Source organism: Globicephala melas, chromosome 11, assembly GCF_963455315.2.
Source record: "Globicephala melas chromosome 11, mGloMel1.2, whole genome shotgun sequence".
In the NCBI taxonomy this organism is placed as follows: Eukaryota; Metazoa; Chordata; class Mammalia; order Artiodactyla; family Delphinidae; genus Globicephala; species Globicephala melas.
In genome coordinates this window covers 11568483-11587878 of record NC_083324.2, presented here as the reverse complement: position 1 = coordinate 11587878, position 19396 = coordinate 11568483, and the positions used below count along the sequence as shown (strand labels likewise).

The 19396-nt window shown below is 44.6% G+C and overlaps 1 protein-coding gene across 7 annotated transcripts in view; it reads left to right on the top strand.

Moving 5' to 3' along the window:
- Window positions 1-19396, top strand: part of ITPR1 (inositol 1,4,5-trisphosphate receptor type 1) — a 319423-nt gene that overhangs the window by 156286 nt on the left and 143741 nt on the right. For all 7 annotated transcript variants that reach the window (XM_070046603.1, XM_060308111.2, XM_060308109.2 and 4 more), the window contains 13 exons: window positions 604-723; window positions 1728-1922; window positions 4009-4260; window positions 4780-4921; window positions 5649-5802; window positions 6837-7024; window positions 10753-10891; window positions 11401-11455; window positions 12371-12536; window positions 12647-12817; window positions 13327-13392; window positions 14339-14476; window positions 17916-18041. In XM_070046603.1, the coding sequence (XP_069902704.1) occupies window positions 604-723; window positions 1728-1922; window positions 4009-4260; window positions 4780-4921; window positions 5649-5802; window positions 6837-7024; window positions 10753-10891; window positions 11401-11455; window positions 12371-12536; window positions 12647-12817; window positions 13327-13392; window positions 14339-14476; window positions 17916-18041 (1912 nt within the window). The remainder of the gene's footprint in view (window positions 1-603; window positions 724-1727; window positions 1923-4008; window positions 4261-4779; window positions 4922-5648; window positions 5803-6836; window positions 7025-10752; window positions 10892-11400; window positions 11456-12370; window positions 12537-12646; window positions 12818-13326; window positions 13393-14338; window positions 14477-17915; window positions 18042-19396) is intronic.

Here is a 19396-nt window from a genome sequence, read left to right as displayed (position 1 = left end):
AATTCCCCCCAAATAACAGTACATATCAGAACGTAGTGGATAAGAACCAGAATCAGGGTTCTGATTTGGGCCTCAAGCATCAGAGCCTTGCCCCTCACCACTCTGGGTACCTGCATCCTAACCATGTCTTCCGTATGTGAACTTCTTACTTGGTGGTTCCTTCTGTTCATCTTTACCTTGTCAGCTCTTCCTCACAACAGTCACTGCCATCCTTCCTCTTTTGCTTTTCTTTCTTTGCTCTCCCTCCCTTCCTCTCTCCCTCCCTCCCTCCCTCCCTCCCTCCCTCCCTCCCTCCCTCCTTCCCTCCTTCCTTCCTTCCTCCCTCCCTCCCTCCCTCCCTCCCTCCTCCCTCCCTCCTTCCTTCCTCCTCCCTCCCTCCCTCCCTCCCTTTCTCCCTTCCATCTATCTATCCATCCATCCTTCCTTCCCTCTGGTGTCTGGGTTTCTGGGCGTTCCATGGATGCTGACACTAAAACCCAAAGCGTCTCTGACTTGTGTTAAAGGTAGGCTGGGTCAGTCCTCTTGAGGGAGAGCCAGGCTCCCAGAGCCCAGCGCCTGCTCTGTGTACAGAAACTGTTTAATTTGGTTTCTCTTTCTCGATAGATTCTTAGATTACCTCTCTGATCTCTGCGTGTCCATGAACAAATCCATTCCGGTGACCCAGGAACTGATATGTAAAGCTGTGCTGAATCCAACCAACGCTGACATTCTGATTGAGACCAAGTGAGTGAGACGTGCGGGTTTAAGGTAAAGAAAGATGAGGACGGGATTTAGATGGAGAATGTGTGGCTCCGTGGATGTCTGTGCTCAGAGGTAATGAAACCCAGCTCCCTGATTTCTGAAGCCAGGTTGGCTGGCTGTTGATCGTCCTCTTGCAAAGGTCTCGATCAGAGGAATTTTCAAGTTTGCTTTTGGTGTGGGCTCCTCTGCATGGTGATGTCACCTACTTTGACAGTAATGTGAGCTCACCAGGGAACGTTTTACACACCTTTGGTTTCATTTTAAGAGTTTAAAATTCTCTAATTATGATCATCCGTTTTAAGTTTTAAAGGAGGTAATTCATTATTGATATTAAGTCATTGTAGGGAAGAGCTTGTTAACGCATCACTGTTCAAAAAGGGTTCATGGGTCCACAGAAGTTTTGGTAATAGTAGCAATTCATTTTTAGCAGGGGAGCAGTTTTCCTGAGAAGCATAGTGCCAGTAATATTTAAATGTTAAAAACAATGTTTAAAAGAAGTTTATTTAAAAAACACTAAATTATGCTCTACACTAGCGATTTTTTTTTGTTTCTCATGCATAGCTTAATTTTGGGCTTGGGCTAATTCCGACTTTCTCATCCTTGGCCTTTTGATGTTCGGGGCCACGTAGTTCTTTGCTGTGGGTTCTGTTCTCTGCATTGTAGGATGTGTAGCAGCCTCCCTGCTTCTACCTGCTAGGTGCCAACAGTACCCCTCCTATTTGGTTGGGACAAACAAAAATGTCTCCAGACATTGCTAAATGTCCCCTGGGAGACACAGTCACCCTGGCGGAGAACCCCTGGGCTAAAGTGTATGAAGACGTTAATGTTCGGTTCGTTGTGATTCTGCCGGTGGGAGAAGTAAAGTGGCTTTCTGTGTGTGTCTTTGTGCTGAAAGTGCAGCTAGAGTTCAACGCATTAATACAGTTGATCCGTGATGAGCAAGGATTTCAGACATAATGAGTTTCCCCCCTCCTCTTATTTTCCAGGCTGGTACTCTCTCGTTTCGAATTTGAAGGTGTTTCTACTGGAGAGAACGCTCTGGAGGCAGGAGAGGATGAGGAAGAGGTGTGGCTGTTTTGGAGGGACAGCACCAAAGAGGTTCGCAGTAAGAGTGTGAGGGAACTGGCGCAGGATGCTAAGGAGGGGCAGAAAGAAGACCGAGACGTCCTCAGCTACTACAGGTGCGAGGGCGGCATGGGTGTCCTCTGATGAGATCGTCCGTCAGAAAGACGGATGTGTACTTCAGGAGTTTGTAGAGTGTAAGGTTTCATTGATACTTAGGTAGGACGTTGCTATCTGGGTGTGGCTCTGTCAAAAGAAGGCTGAGTGTTTGCATCAGCCCCCAGTTACAGTTGATCCCTACATAGCGCGGCACACGACACGGATATATTTTGTAGTAGTTAAGAGTCAGGCTGCGGGGTCACCTCTCTACATAGGAGCTTTTTGACTTTGGTCAAGTTATTCACCTCTTTATGTCCTAGTTTCTTTATCTGTAAAATAGAGACAGTAGTTACAACGTCATAGAACTTTCGCAGACAGAGCTAGGAAATGTGTGTGTCTGTACACACATCTGTTTGTCCACGTAGACACACACATATCTATTTCTATATCGACCTATATAAATGTAATAAAAATCATGAGTTCACATCAGTACTTCCAATTCTGTTCCAACACTGTAGCGTTATTCTAGCCTTCACCCTTTTGTATTCATAACTCGTTCCTCTGACAGCGAGAACCTGGCTGGCACTGTCCCCGCTGTGTTGCTCAGTCTGCATCACTGCCGGTCACCTCCTCCATCCCAGCGTCACCTCGGTCCCAGCTCTGAGATCTGCTGACTCAATAAATACTTTTAAAATAAAAGAAGAGGGAAGGAAAGATGAGGAAGTGCTTACAGCATTTTTTAATAGAAATAAATAAAACTTTGCAATTACAATGCCCTTTGTTACCTCCTGTATTCTTCCTCTCCATTCATGCAGATGGTGTGTGACCTTCCACACTCTCTGTGTGTTTATATTTTACATTTCTGTACATTCATAAATAATACATAGTATTTTGTTGATTCTTAAAATTTTATATAAATGGTTCCAGAGTCTGAGTTCCGTTCTGAAATCTGCCTTATTTTTTCATATTGTTTCTGAAGTGGATTCATGCTAGTGGTGGTAGGTCCATTTCTTTCATTTTGACTGCTGAATGCTATTCCATTTTATTACTGTGCCACATTTTCATTGCTCTTTGATATTCAGTGTGTGCCACAATTTAGTTTTTCATGTCGGGAAATATCCTTGTTCAAATTTGTGCATATGTGTAGGAGTTTCCATTCTATACCAGGGAATTACGAGATTGGGGGGTATGCATATTTTAAACTGACCAACCAATCCTAAATTGGCTATTTTGGTGTACATTCCCACCAAAAGAGAACTTTTGCTTCCCTTTGTCTTTGCTATCTCTGAATACTGTGATGCTTTTTAAATTTTTGTTAATCTTATGAGCATGAAATAGAACATAGGTTAATCCTCATTTCACTGATATCTAGTGCAGTCGAGAATATTTCCAACTCATGATTACTGGTAATGAATAGAGTTTTAAAGTCAGAAGCTGGAATTTGCCACTGTGGAACCTTATGGCTTTCTTATTTCACATTATGGGAATGGTTACTCTTTTAATGTTTGCTATGTCTTCCGCTGACAGTGAATGAGGAAGAGTGTTTCAGTGGTCAGATTTGGAAGTTAACAGAGATCACATGTAATTAGGTGAGGAAGAAACTGTAACATTTTGAGGAGCCCCCTATTCCTTCTACCGTGTTTTTCACATGTGTGTAAAAGTCAGAGGGGAGAGCTCTATGGGATAAGACCCTGAAAGTATCATAAAATTTCTAAGCAGACTCAGTAAGGGTCTGAAACCTTTACCATTTCCTATGCGGTCTTTCACGTGCTGCATAAAAACAGAACTAAAGAAACAGGCAACCGTTTTCAGCCTAATGCTTCCCCCCCGCCATTTTATAAAATAAACATGGGCAAAACGGCATCAACTAGCCATGTAATTATTCCCACACAGCAGGGTGGGCACATGTGACTGTTGGCGTGGCTTGAACTGTTCCTTTTTCCGCTTGGTACAGAAGCCAGAGTTTGCATACACAAGCAAGTGAAGAGTGTTGATGTGTAAGTTCCCGTGGCCACCTGTCACTCCTATGAGAGTTGGGGCCCCCCGTGACTCTCCTGCTGTGTGTTTCCATGAGAGTGAGCCCTGTGTAACTTTCCTTTTCTCCAGGTACCAGCTGAACCTCTTTGCGAGGATGTGCCTGGACCGCCAGTACCTCGCCATCAACGAAATCTCAGGCCAGCTGGACGTGGATCTCATTCTCCGCTGCATGTCTGATGAGAACCTGCCCTATGACCTGCGGGCGTCCTTCTGCCGTCTCATGCTCCACATGCATGTGGACCGAGACCCACAGGAGCAAGTCACTCCCGTGAAATACGCCCGCCTCTGGTCCGAGATTCCCTCCGAGATCGCCATTGATGAGTGAGCCTGGCTCCTTCACCCTGTTAAGACCTCATTCATGTTGCTTTAAAACTTCTTAGTTACAGTGTTCTATGTAGTGGAAGACAAACCACTTATGGTCAGGTTAATAAGTCTGGTTAAATCAGAGAGGAAAGATAAGTCATTTTTTCTTTAAGCTTAAGATATAATTAAGGGTGGCAAATGTTATTTGTTTCCTCAAGAATGTAAAAGATGGCATGATTGTCCTTTTATATCTCTTTTATTCAACAAATGTTTAAGTGTCTCCCGCATGCCACGCACAAGGAATCTATCTGGCAACAAACAAGAAAACTGTGTGTACACTAGTGGGGAAAGACAGACAGTAACCAAGATAAAGGACTAAAATGTATACCTCGGTGTGGTGGGTGCTGAGGAGGGAAAAGTAGGGACAGGAGGATGGGAAGCGTTGGGGTGGATGGTGTTAGCTTTGGGGGCTCAGCAAACAGGGAAGGCCTCGCTGGTCAGAACTTGACATTTGATTTCTTTCTCCTTTCCTTTTAGCTATGATAGTAGTGGTACTTCCAAAGATGAAATTAAGGAGAGGTTTGCTCAGACCATGGAATTTGTGGAGGAGTATTTAAGAGATGTGGTGTGTCAGAGGTTCCCTTTCTCTGATAAGGAGAAAAATAAACTTACATTTGAGGTAACTCACGGTGCGGTGATCGTGTGTTTTGTCTGCTTCGTGTTGAGCATTTTTCTATGGGGTAAATAGAAAATAGGTGGGTTTTTTTTTATCATGATACTCTGGTTTTGTAATAAAAAGGAATTCAGCTCAGTTCTGTTGCAGAGTGAAATAGAACGAATACCAGTCACTTGCCTTAAGGCAGTTATGCTCCTGGAAGAAAGACATCTGGTGAACTGAATCCTGTAAAAAGGATAGAACGTTATGTATAATCTGTACATTATATTAAAAGTGACAGGAAAGAAACAGTCTGTGCTCGGGATCTGTCACAGATGAATCATTTGAGGGACGTAAATCCTTCTCACCTTTGAGTTGAGTGTTTCCCTTTGAGATCACTTTGCCTTTTGAGGAATTAGATTTCCAAGGACTGCTGTGTTATCTGGATCCTTGATTTGTATACCTTGGCTTCCCCCGTATTATCTCTGGGAAGCTGCACAGAGCCAATGATGAGGTCAGTCTCTCATTAACCAGTCATCAGAGCAGATCAGTAGCTTTGCAGGGTTTTGTTTCTTATTTTTTCTCCTTATGAAACAACATGAAATTTGGTCAGAAACTGCAAGTAAAATACATGCCTTCTCTTACTGTAAAGAAGGTCAGAGTCAGTCATTTATAAAATAGTCAACCTAAAATGCAAGTGAAGGATACTGTTTATTTAATTCCTCCTCTCTCTCTTTTTTAAATACAATAGGTTGTAAACTTAGCTAGGAATCTCATATACTTTGGTTTCTACAACTTCTCTGACCTCCTGCGATTAACCAAAATCCTCCTGGCCATATTGGACTGTGTGCACGTGACCACAATCTTCCCCATCAGCAAGATGGCAAAGGGAGAGGAGAATAAAGGTGAGAATAACATGGAGAAGCTGAGGAGGGAGGTCTCATGGCGCCCATAGGTCGGGACACGCTTGCCCGGCCTCTCCTTCTGCTCTTCTCATACCTACTGTGTGATGACGCGTCCTTTCTTTGTCCTTTTCTTAACTTTTCACTATGAACATTTTCAGATATAAATAAAGGCGGCAAGAATAGTACAGTGGACACCTGTAGACCCACGACTTAGAGTCAGTGATTATTAACACTTTATTGTATTTTTATAGTTATATATATGAGTCTGTACATTTCACTGCAACATTTGAAAGTTGCCCAACGCTTGCCTAATGCTTATGTCTTAAAAATACATGTCATTGTTCTTGATGTGTCATGAGGTCCTCAGATGTTTATATTAGTATATGAGTACGTGAAATCCAGACTGTGTCTGGGTATCCTATTTCCAATTTGTAAATAGGAAAATCTGCCTTTATATGTTTTTTTTCCCCCTCTGTTTTAGGGTCGTAGTAGACACACACTAGGTACTCATGTGTGGATTATTGTTTAACTGGTCTCTACAGCTAGAATAGAAAAAGTACGTTTACTTACGTCCTACTATCTGTTGGGGGCTGTGCTTGCTCAGTCATTTGCATACATTTTGCCACTTAATCTCTGTCAGTTGGGCTCCGTTATTCTCATTTTATAGTGGAAGAAACTGACCCTCAGAGGTAGCATAATGTATTCAAGATCAAGTGGCTTTCGGTAGCGGCACCAGATGTGTGTCTTGTTAGCTCCTGCATCCCTAGTTCTGTGCACAGCAACAAGCATGTAGTAGGTGGCCAATAAAATTTGGCAGGTGAATTAACATACATAAATGCTCCATACTCTTTCCCCTACTCCTTGAAGCCCTGCATTTCTGATGGTTGTTAACCGTTTCAGGTTCCCAGGCTCTTAGAGTATATTGGAATAGACACATGTTAAGTGATTTGTCCTGAAGAGCCTCTGCCCCTGGCCAGGTGCCCAGAGCGCACACCAGGGATGTCATGACCAAAGTTTGTCCTCGCCCTTCTTAGGTAGTAACGTGATGCGGTCCATCCATGGGGTTGGAGAGCTGATGACCCAGGTGGTGCTCCGGGGAGGAGGCTTCCTGCCCATGACTCCCACGGCCGCCGCCCCTGAGGGCAACGTGAAGCAAGCAGAGCCGGAGAAGGAGGACATCATGGTGATGGACACCAAGTTGAAGATCATTGAAATACTCCAGGTAACCGTGGGCCGGGGCGGGTGCAGGGTGGGCGGGAGTGTGCTTCCCAGGGGACCATCTGCATCCAGTGTCCCTGCTTTTATGGAGCCCTAGGCTTTCTGGGAAGAGAGTGGAGGTAGAGTCTTAGCTCAGCCTCAAGTGCTGTTTCTGAATTGGCCCTCTGCTCCCTGTGCTGTCATCTCCTGTCCCTCCCCAGCATGCCCTGTTCCTCCAACCATGCCACACTTTCTGCAGTTACCTTACGTTTCCCTAGTCATTGGTCTCTGTCTTCACCCACTTAGAATTAACTCACTTACGCTTCTATACATAGCTGAATTCCCTGTTTTTTGTTCATAACTCATTCAAGGTTCCATTAAGTTTGTAACTCCTCCCATAATCCTTCCCTTCCTCCCTCCCTTATTCATTCATTCATTCATTCAACAGACATTTATAGAGACTGATTCCATGCCGAGTAGTTTTTTTTTTCTTTTCCCTCTAACAGTGTTACTGTGAGAGGGTTATATTTGTCTAAATTTTGAGTACCACATTACAAATTAATTATAATTATACCATTTAAACATCATCTACCATTTCAGTTAACAATGAGAATAAAGCATATTTGTTTCTAATACTTTTTTTTCATATGCGTTATCTCATTTAGTCTTTTTTTCACACACACACACTGTATTTTATTTTTACAAGAGATAAATAAATTAACACCAAGCATTGTAAGTGGATGATCACAACAAAAGCAACAATGATTGCAATTACCAAACATGAAACACACTCGTACTATGTCATAATATTGACATTCAGTCCAGTAATCCTCCACCGTAACACTACTTTGCAGTGAAAATTGATTTGTATATTTTTTGCCTCTGAGTCCTTGTGGGATTTTTTTTTTTAATTCAAACAAAAAGTCACAAAAATTGTAATCATCCTCATCAGTTCACTCAATCCCATGTAATTAGCTTTTTTTTTATCTTGATCTTTTGTTAGCACTTTTATGAGTTCATCAGTTTTCCATTAGAGTTCTGAAAATGCTTGTTCATTCAGTCCAGCAGTATAGTCAGTTACCAGAAGCCTGTACTTGTCAGAGCATGACGAGTACTTTTAAGCACTGAAGATCCTGCAATGAACAGAATCATTCCTGCTTACATTTTGATAGGAGGCAGAGATATATAAAAATGTATATACGAAGGATGTTAAACTATAAAAGAGAGTCAAGATGGTTTGGAGGCCGTTGGGGGTAAAGGCCACGGGTACTGTTTCTGATGGAGTTGTCAGAGAAGGTCTCCCCATTAAGGTTACGTGATCAGAGACCTGAAAGCAGTGAGGGAGCTAGTATGTGGGTATCTAGGAAAACAGTCTCCGGGACTCCAAGAGGGAACAATAAAGGCCAAGACCTGAGGTGGTAGCATACTTGACAAGTCTGGGAACAGGTCAGGTTCAAGAGAGAATGGGAGAAGATGAAGTGGGGAGTCAATACATACAACCTCTTGGGTGGATTTGCTGTAAAGATGAACAGAGAAAAGTGGAAAGGTGGCTGCAGGGTGATTATTGGTACTATTTAAGTTGGGAGATGTCAGCAAGGTTGTATGCTGAATGGGAGTGATCATGCAGAGAGGGAAGACTTACTGATGAAGGGGAGAGAGGATAATTGTAGGAGCAAAGTCCTGGCCTAGGCAAGAGGGGGCGGGAGCCAGTTTACTGGAGAGGCCGTACGTGATCTTCCATGTGAGAACCTCCCAGCCTGCCAACAGTGTGCGTTTCCTCTTCCTGCTCCTTGGTAATTTTTTATTCATTAACGAAACCAGCTGTTCCTTCGTGACAAGAATACTGTTATCACCTTTCTCTTTCATCCCGCACTGTCTAATCTCAACCCCGGAACATGGAGTAGAGAACTATAAATGTTTACAGATTTGAGGATTTTTTTTCGATTCTGAAATCACAGTTAACTAATGGTTTGAAAACATCCCTGGGACTCCTCAGAATAATTACTGAAGGCAATAAAGAGTGATTTAAATAAAGAAGAAAACTCCTTAAATTTATGTCTGACCAAAGATAGAGAAGGATTTCAAGGCTTTCTTAGGCCATGGCTTACAGGTCCCAAGTATGTGAATATCGTGCATGTTTGTCAGAATCGATGCGGTGTGAAGCTTGGTTACATCTTGAGGTCTACTCACTGTAGTAATCTGAGAACATTTGGTTGATGGATTCATTCTTTCAGCAAATACTTACTGATCCCTTACCATATGCAAGGCACTTTGCTGGGCTCTGTGAGGAATGCACAGATGATTTGGACACAGGCTATGTCTACAGGGGGTTTATAGTCTAACAGGAAGATAAGGTATGATGAAGCTGTGTGTGCATGGAAATAAAACCGTGAGAAAAGTGTTGTCCCGAGATACGGGTAGGTCATGTGGTCCCAATTAGTAAGGACCAGAGGAGGTAAGATTTTCTTGGAGCCTCTAGGCCTGGACGGGATATGTATAGAAACAAGGGGACGTTCTTGGGTGGCTGGAGCAGGTTGAACCAGGGCATCATGACGCATGGGTCCGTAAGCTGTTCTCCTTGGACAGGGACGTGGAGTGTGCTGAAGGGGAGTTATCAGAAATGAGGTTGGAAAGGCGGACTGCGCTATGCTCTAGGGAGCTCTGGGTGCCTGAAGTATTAGGACTTTACTCTGTGGGGAGCCTTTGAACTTTTTCAAGCAGGGAGCTAACCTAAGAATAAGCACCTTTGAGATGTGGATCTGGTAAACTTGTTTCCGTAATGGCCGAGGAGGGAGATAGAGGCTGTGAGTGGGGGTAAACGACGGCGGGAGAGAGATCCGTGGAGAGTGGCAGAGGTAGAACCAGCAGGGCTTAGTCACTGATGAGATGTGTGTATCAAGGAGGGAAGAGTTGATGGTCCTGAGGTTGACTGAGGGTGGGAGAACCCAGGCAGAATGGACACTGTTAGTTTGGTACAATACTGAGTTTGAGACTCTGGGAAAGCACCAAAGGGGATGTCCAGCAGTCAGTAGGAAACGTGGACCGAGAGCTTGGAAGATAAGCCAAGGATCTGTTTCAATCCAGGAGAGGTGACAGCCCTGGCACTGGGTAAGGTCGCCAGGAGGGCCAGGCAGAGATAAGGAGAGCACGGAAGGGAGCATGTCGGCAAGGCCCTTAAACAGTGCCAGATGCTTGATCTTTCATTTTGGCTCCAGCCACAAACATGGAAAAAGTGACTTTCTGTTGGAGTGAACTGGGAGGGAATACAGGGAGTGAAAGAAGAGGGAGCCCAAGGGATTATATCTACATCAAAGAAAACAATCAGTAATAGAAAATAAGAACCAAACTAATTTTCAGTACTGAAAACACATTTTTCTCTGTCAGTTCTTTTAAAAGCAGCCAACTTCACCCTTCTTAAGGCCCAGAGTTGGCATTCAGTACTTGAACTAAAGCAATGTTTTATAGAGGATGGAGTGGAGAGTGAGTGATTTATTGTCCTGAGCATTAAATTAATTGCCGGGACGCTGGAGTTTACACTAGAAGCTAAGGTGCTGTGGGCAAACTTGATATAGTCCTAGAAGTCTTTTGTTAAAGTGACTGTTTGAAATCTAAGCCAAATGTCTGGCTCACGTAGCGTTTAAGGTAATTGATGCAGCAGACGCCAGGCCCAGCCAGAGCGCGGTGGCTTGGCAGAATGTTCCAGGTGGTCTGCTAATGTAACCAGTCTGTTTCCATTTCCACTTGAATCTTTAGTTTATTTTGAATGTGAGGCTGGATTATAGGATCTCCTGCCTCCTGTGTATATTTAAGCGGGAGTTTGATGAAAGCAATTCCCAGACTTCGGAAACATCCTCCGGAACCAGCAGCCAAGAGGGACCAAGTAATGTACCAGGTTAGTGATGCCGGAATGGGTTTCCGCCATAAAATGGGGCCTGGGTCTAATGAAAACTGCAAGTCCAAAGAGTATGTTCTAGAACAAGGGTAATATGTGAACGTTTTTGAAGATGACTGCATTTTAGAATGAGACCCTGGGAGTTACCCTTTTGGGGCAGGGGGATAATTGAAAGGGCCCAGATCGCTTCTGGGATAGATCTTACTTCCTTCCGTCTTGGAGTGTCTTAGTCATAAGTCAGCTGAGGGTTCTAGTGTTATGGTGAAATACCAGAAAACAAAAACAAAACTCTCCCAAGAAAATTTACTGTCCACTACCAACTTTTACTCATGGTGGATGCTTTTTCCTGCCCAGGAAATAGTGGTGATGGATAAGGAGAAGGGTAGTGGTAGGAATAACCCCACCTATCAAGGCCTGAGGGGCAGGGGCGAGCCTGTTTTGGGGGGAGTTCACGAGCGGCACGTTTCCACCCCTTCCTGCACCTGAAGTTCTGTTCTCTGGCTTTTCAGGTGCTCTTGATTTTGAACACATTGAAGAGCAAGCCGAAGGCATCTTTGGAGGAAGGAAAGTATATTTTCAGTTTCTGTTTTGTAGGTGGTTCTAAGATGGGGGAGGCCTCTCTTTTCTAGCTCTCAAAGGCTTCTCCTTTACTGTTCTAGGAAACGTTTAGTCTCTGGGTTTAGGCTGTTTGACTGCTCTCTTTATAACTCTCAGTACTCAGTCAGAGTGATCTTAGTTGGGTTCATGTGTGTGTGTGTTTCCTGCTTACAACAGAAAGAATTGACGGAGGTTTCCCAAAGCACACACATTACAAAACTTTTTTAAATGGTGAGGAAATAGAGTTGAAAGAAAGGGGGCGCTCGAAACAGAGTGAGTGTAGCAAGGTCATTGCTGCTAATGGGCTGCAGTCACCCCCGAGCCCTTTAGAAGCCAAGCAATGATGAAAAGGATACAGACACCTATACTGTTCTTTCATTGTCCCTAACATGAGATTAAGGTATGAACCCCTTTCTAAAAGATGAGATTGCTCAGTGTTGACTCAAAACATTGTTACGAGACTCAAATACCTGTAAGCCTCAGACACCGGCAAACTTGGTATGAACACCCTCTATGCATAACTCTTAGAATATGCACACTTGGTTGAGTTACCTGTTGCTCAGTAGTGGCAGTGCACGGGCTTAGTTGCTCCGCGGCATGTGGGATCTTCCCGGTCCAAGGATCGAACCCATGTCCCCTGCATTGGCAGGCGGATTCTTAACCACTGCACCACCAGGGAAGTCCCCAGTTGGGACAGCTTAACTGCCCCCTCACCTCAGAATATATTTGAAGAGCAAATAAGGTTGTGTGTTGTTAAATGAGGCAATGAAAAGCCGGGTCGGCTGAGGGGGGATACAGAGTTAGGAATCTCACTAGGTGAGGTGTGTCTGGGCCCAAGGGCATGGGAGAGGGCGTCTTGGCTCACTTGGCCTTTCCCCTCAGTGAGGAGAACACGCCACTGGACCTGGACGACCACGGCGGCAGAACCTTCCTCCGGGTCCTGCTGCATTTGACGATGCACGACTACCCACCCCTGGTGTCAGGGGCCCTGCAGCTCCTCTTTCGGCACTTCAGTCAGAGGCAGGAGGTCCTGCAGGCCTTCAAACAGGTAGGTCGGGTTGCTGTGTGTGTGTGTGTGTGTGTGTGTGTGTGTGTGTGTGTTGTTGGCATTGTGTCTGAGAGTCTGTTGTGAGTCACTATTGAATTGCATTCGTTCAGGTTCAACTGCTTGTTACCAGCCAAGATGTCGACAACTACAAACAGATCAAACAAGACTTGGACCAACTGCGATCCATCGTGGAGAAGTCAGAGCTTTGGGTGTACAAAGGGCAGGGCCCCGACGAGGCCATGGACGGTGCATCTGGTGAAAATGAACATAAGAAAACGGAGGTGGGTGACACACAAGTTACGCTGCAGGAGGAGATGGATGGGGTCCTCAGAACAAGTAAACGTCCTCCTCTGGTTTTAGATAAAAATGCAGATTATAGGATGGGCTTGATTCTCAAGAGGTCTGCTTGTTAACAGGGTGACAGCCATTCTTCCAGGAAGTGAGCTACAAATACAAGTTCAGCGTCATCTCTCGTGCCACCGTGGCCCATGTAGAACAGACTTTGAGTGAACTAGCTCCAGGTGTCCCTTGCAGACGCACTTGGGAAAGAACCTGTTCTCCAGCCATGCCTGCACCATCATCTTCTCCCCCATCAGTGCAATAATGTGCATCCTCTCCCATCAGAGGGGAGCTGAGTTGTGAGCAAGTGAATGACAGGCACAAACCCCGCATGATGGCTAGAAAACGCTGCAAAACTCCTGTTCTTTCCTAAATTGTGATGCTAATGCTAACAAACAGACAGGAACCTAAGAGTTGTACAAACCGCACTCATGTTCATCTTGGTTCCTAGGAGGGGAACAACAAGTCCCAGAAGCATGAGAGCACCAGTAGCTACAACTACAGGGTGGTCAAAGAGGTAAGTGCTCCCTTGTGAGCTTTTCCCTTCATGGAAAGTGGCACAGGGAGAAAGTAAACCTCTGAGGTGAAGTGCATGGGTTTTAGTGTCAGGTCTTGGTTCAGATCCAGCTCTGCCACTTATTATTTGTGTGTCTTCAGTCTCCTCACCTTGTAGAGGTGCCTCCAGCACCTATACTTCTGAAGGTTTACAGTTGAAGGAAGAGTTAAGTGGTGAAATTGTCAAGGACTTGCCTCAGCGGCTGGCATGTAGTGCCCACCAATGAGGACCATGTCTCTTTAGGAATCTTTGCACAGGCTAGTTCAAAGTTGGGAGGGTGGCGCTTGGTGTTTTTTACCCTAGAGCAAATTCTTCCCAAGTCCTTGGCAGTGATGCTGAGTCATATCATTTTAGGAGATCTGAAACCATCCCACTTGCTGATGGAGCCGTAATCCATTGGTTATTCTGGAAGACTTGTTCTTAGCCATATGTGGATTTGGTTTAATACAATCAATAGGGATACTACAAGTTAGAGGAGTTTCCCTCGTTTTATGTTCTTAATATATTGTGATCCTTTTGCCTTCCTGTCCATACCGCCCCCTGCAATCTTTTTTCCAACTACACTTCCTAGTTTTCTGAGATTCATTTCTTTTTTCTTAACAAAATTTTTTTCCAACTTTGAGGTATAATTGACAAAATTATAACATACTTGACAAAGTGATGATTTGATATACATATGCACTGTGAAATGATTACCCCAGTCAAGTTAATTAAACATCCATCAGTCACATAGTTAGGTTTTTGGGGGGAGCCAGTGGGGGGAGGTAAGAATGCTTAAGATCTACTCCCTTAGCAAATTCCAAGTATACAGTGAGGTATCGTGAACTGTAGTCAGTAGGCTATAGGTTAGGTCCTCGGAACTGAGATGGGGGTCGGAGGAGAAACTTTGATTCTTTCTTTGTACCAGATTTTGATTCGACTCAGCAAACTCTGTGTCCAAGAGGGCGCCTCTGTGAGGAAGAGCAGGAAGCAACAGCAACGCCTGCTCCGGAACATGGGCGCCCATGCCGTGGTGCTGGAGCTGCTGCAGATCCCCTACGAGAAGGTGGGCATCCACATCCACGGCTGCTGCCCCATGGGGGGCGGGTTCCTGGGTTTCCCCAAACCCTTCGCACTTGGGAGCGGTCGGTGAAGAAATGAAGCTGATGTGACGATTGTCACTCTAAAGCTGTCTTCGGTAATTTATATTGAAACAAACAGAGCATCCTAACAAGGAAGCAAAACCACCCGTAACCTCCCTCCACTTGGAAGATTCTATAAAGAAGGAGCAGTCTGTGTATTCTCTCCTTACTCCCGTACCATGCTGGATGGGGGCAGCTTGGTCTGAACACAAAGTCCTGATGACAGAGCTGTCTGTGCACATGGGCTTGTGCTGTACAGTTTCGTCTGCAGTGTTACTCAGGCATGTAAGCGCTACAAGTTACTAAATGCATGTGGGGACGTGGGACTCGCCCACTCAAGGTCCTCACTCATATGCTGGCAGCTGGTTGAGCTGGATCTATCAGATACTGCTTGGCTCTAAGTCTTCTGGTCTGTTGCTAGCCGTTACCCTGCGTCTCCCATTTTTCATGTTAGCGTTTGGCATTACTAGTGATGGGATTGAGGGAAGGAGGATAACATTTGCATCCGTGTGGCCTGACAGGGCACTTTCAGAAGCATTCATTCAAGCTTCTAAAACCCACTATGGTGATCTTGGTGTTGCCACGTGATAGATGAAGAGACTGAGGCTTGGGGAAGTTAAGAGTCCAAAGGCATAGACGCCGGTCTCTTGAGTTGCCAGTGGCTCCCAGAGACTCGCTGGTGAAGAGTCGCCTGAAGAAGGTTCACTGCCTAGTGCTTGCAGGGTGCCAGGCACTGTGCTGAGGCCTTTACGTCATTTGCTCATTTAACCCTCAGGACACACAGATGAGATAGGTGGTACTATTAGAAGCCCCATTTTAGATGAGAAAACGGAGGCCAGAGAGGTTTAGTAACTTGCCTGGAAGGCCCAGCTGCACCTCGCGGAGTCAGCCCCGCTCACCTGTGGAGCCCGGGCCTTGGACCTCTGTGCCTTCCACCTTACCTGTACCTCGCCTTTGTAGGTAACACACCTTTACCTACTGCCCTGCACTTTAGGAAGTTCCCTGCCAAGGCTTCCTCCTCAGTCATGGTGCCTGTGTGAATCAGATGCGTCAGGCCTTAAACCAGCCGCCAGTAAAGCGCAAGTTCAATCCCTCCAGTAGGTCAGATACTTAACTACGGTGGAATTAATGTAGACAGGTGTGGGTGTCATCCGAATGTGGCTGACATTTGGACTAGAAAGAGCAGGTGGATTTCCCTCCCTCTGTGTAAAGAATGTGAGGAGGGAGTTTGCCGGCCTCGGCTTTGCCTCATAATAACGTTTCCCTAATGAGAGACGTTCATTTATAGAGCAGTGTTGAATCGATCTATAGGAACCAGATTCGGTTGGAATTGGTGGCTCAAAGGCAGAAGATTGTGTGTGTGTGTGTGTGTGTGTGTGTGTGTGTGTGTGTGTAATTTGTCTGGTTTTTGGATGGGTACAGTCATCCTAGTGTGTGAGAACAGTGGACGGATTCCTACCAACAGCTAACCTCTTGTTATGTCTTTATGAGCTTGCTTGCTTGCCCTGTAGAAGTCTGCTTCGAAGGCCAGAAGCTTTTCAGTCAGCTTGTGCACCAGCAGATTCCTTTCTTAGCTGAAGAAGAGGAAGAATGCAGAGTGGTTCAAGGTTGCTGCGGTGTCTGTCTGTCCAAAACCCTCTTGTTTCTTAGAGCTAGAAGCTTTGCCCCTCTCTCTGTAAATGGGAGACAAATGTAATACCCATTTTGTTGTTCTGAGACTTGCTAACAGTGTCCTTTTAAATCTCCTGCTTTGTTCGATTGTCTCACTGACAGCTCGGATTCCTTTCGTCAGCGTTCTCGGCAGACGTCTTCTGTTTGCTCACAGGGCTGTTGTCTAGACCAGGGTGGGCAAACTGCAGACATGGATCACTTCCAGCCCACCACCTGTTTTTATACAGCATATGAGATAAGGCTGGTTGCTACGTTTTTGAATAGTTCAATTTTCAGGGGTTATATAAGTTCGTGCGTAATGTCTTCCGTTTTGCTTTTTGACCCATAAAGCCTTAAAGTACGTATCTGGACCGCTAAGAAAAAAATTTGCTGACACTCATTCTAGACCAGTACCAATAGCTAACGTTTACTGAGTCATTACTGTCTAAGCCCTTGACATGAATTTTCTCATTTAATCGTCGTAACCACAGTAGGAAGTGTGTGTGTGTTATTAGCTCCATTTTACAGATGAGGAAACTGAAAGGTTAAGTCACCTGCCCAAGGTCACACAGCTTGGAAGTTGTAGACCTGGCATAAGGGCCAGGCAGCCTGGTTTCGGGGCCTGCATTCCCAACTGCTACACTTTCCGGCCCTTGAAATGTGGCGAAGTATGTGCGATGACTTAGGAAGATGACGCGGGCTCTATGAATCTGAGGGATGATTTCCATTTGGGGCCTTTTTACTGTTGTAAATGGTGGCTTGTTTAGAACTGGGCAGAGTGGCAAGAGGTTTTACATAATTGTCTTGTCATAGGCATCCAACTCTTTACAAATACTGAGTGTGTTTTTTTTAATTGAAGCATAGTTGATTTACAATATTATATTAGTTTCAGGGGTACCGCAAAGGGATTTATTACCTTTATAGATTTTGCTCCATTAAAAGTTATTATACGATAATGGCTGTACTTCCCTGTGCTGTACAATATATCCTTGTTGCTTATCGAGTGTGTGTTTTTGATATGTGAAATGAGAAGATCGTAATCAACCATGTGAAATGCCTGGGACACACATTATCCTGATTTTTATAGGTAGGAAAACTAAGTCTTAGGTTAAATAATGTGCCTGAAGTGACAGGGAAAGGAGTTAAGACAGATACCTGTGCCCTAACTTAGAATCTAAAGAGATTTCCACTGTGCCATGTTAGCTACTGCCAAAAGTTAGTGTGTCCACAGGTTAAGGCAACTTAAAAATGTGTGCCCGAGAGCTGGGCAGGTGTGGGTTTATGGCCATTGAGGAAGTTGGCTCCCATCTGCTGTCCGTCCGTATTTTCAGAAGTAGGGGGTTCAGAGATGTCAGCCGTTGCTAGACAGTAGAATTCCGGACACTTCCTCTTAGCTTTCACTCTCTATTGCCCTTTTCCCCAATAAAATCATTTCATTTCTGCCCAAAGCTAGTGGGAGAGAATTCACTTTTCTCCATGAAGTATAAACAACTTGTTGGCTTCTTTGCAGGGTCAGCAGTGCAGTCCCCCAATGTTTTCACACAGCCCGCCCCCAGCAAACACCCCCAGAGCCCCACATTAGTCGAAGGGGATGGAGGTGTCATCCAAGCTGGCCTCCTGGCCTAGAGATCAGTGCTTTCTCCTGTCGACCTTCTCTAGTCAAAGGCATAGCCCTGTTTTCAACCTGTTTTTTGTCTCTCTCCCTCCACACAGGCCGAAGACACCAAGATGCAGGAGATAATGAGGCTGGCTCACGAGTTTCTGCAGAATTTCTGTGCTGGCAACCAGCAGAATCAGGCTTTGCTCCACAAACATATAAACCTGTTTCTCAACCCAGGGGTAAGACTGGAGGCCTGTCTGGAAATCTGTGTAGGGAGGCGGGTGGGGAAGCAGGAAGCGAGAAGAACACCTTGTTCTTTTGCTGTTGTGGCCGCTGGGACTTGTTATGAGGCAACATTCATTCCAACGGGGAACATTTTGATCAACACTCAGGAGGATGTAAATACTCCCCATCCTTTTGGGAGAAAAGGTAGAAGGAGGGGGGAAGAGGTGGTAGATGCAAAGGTAAGATGAATTGATGTTTTTTCTTAATAACAGTCCTCATTACATCAAACTCCAGCCATAGCAAAGTGCTAATTCTCACAGTGCAGGCACAACCTCCTAAGATCATGCATCAGGTTTTCTGTGTTTATACAAAACATCATCTATCCATGTAAAACATAATTATGTTACATTTTAGTTAAATATGTTTTTAAAAATATATTAAATGTGTAATATGCTTTTTTTAAAAGAAGATGGTGGTACACTCCACCCATTGTTTTGCGTTTTGCTTTTTTCACTTAACACATCTTGGCTGTCTTTGCAAGTGAAAAATATATAAACTTTGCTCATTCATTTTCATGGCTAAATGGCATTCTGTAGAATGGCTGTAACTTTCTTTAGACCGTTCCTGTATTAATGGACAATTAGGCAGTGTCTGATTTTGGCTTGTGAACAGTACTGCAAAGAACATCTTTGTACATGAACACACCCTCACGTACACACACAGAAACACACACAAACACTCACTCATCCGTCTGCTGGAGCTTTCCAGGAAGAGGACTACTGCGTTGTAGGGTAATGTTCCCTCTTTGTCATGTTAAGAAAAAGAAAAGGCAAAAAATGAAAAGATTAAAGCCCCCTGCCTCATACTAGTCATAAAACCCAATAACTCAGTAAGTCTGGGTAAAAAGTAGAAAATTAAGCTTCTAGAAGAGAACATGAAAATACCGTCATGACCTTGTGGAAAGGGAAGTTTTTTCACACAGTATGCCAAGAGCACTAGTCATTAAGGAAAATATCAATAAATTGGACTTCTTTAAAATTAAGAACTTCTATTCATCAAATGACACCATTAAGTTAGCAAAGACAAGCCAAAGAGTGGGAGAAGACACAGTGTACGAGTCCAGCAACGAGTTCATACCCAGAATAGGTATCAAACTCAGGAGAGTCCATAAGGAAATTCACAGCCCACTTTTTTAAATGGACAAAAAATTTAACAGTGGGACACTCCACAGTAGAGGTTATCCAGATGGCCAATAAATATGACAAGGCCCTCAACATGGTTAGTCATCAGAGAAATGTAAATCAAGCAAGATGCGTGCAACAAAATGTGACTAAAATGAAAAGACTGACATTACTAAGTGTTGACAAGG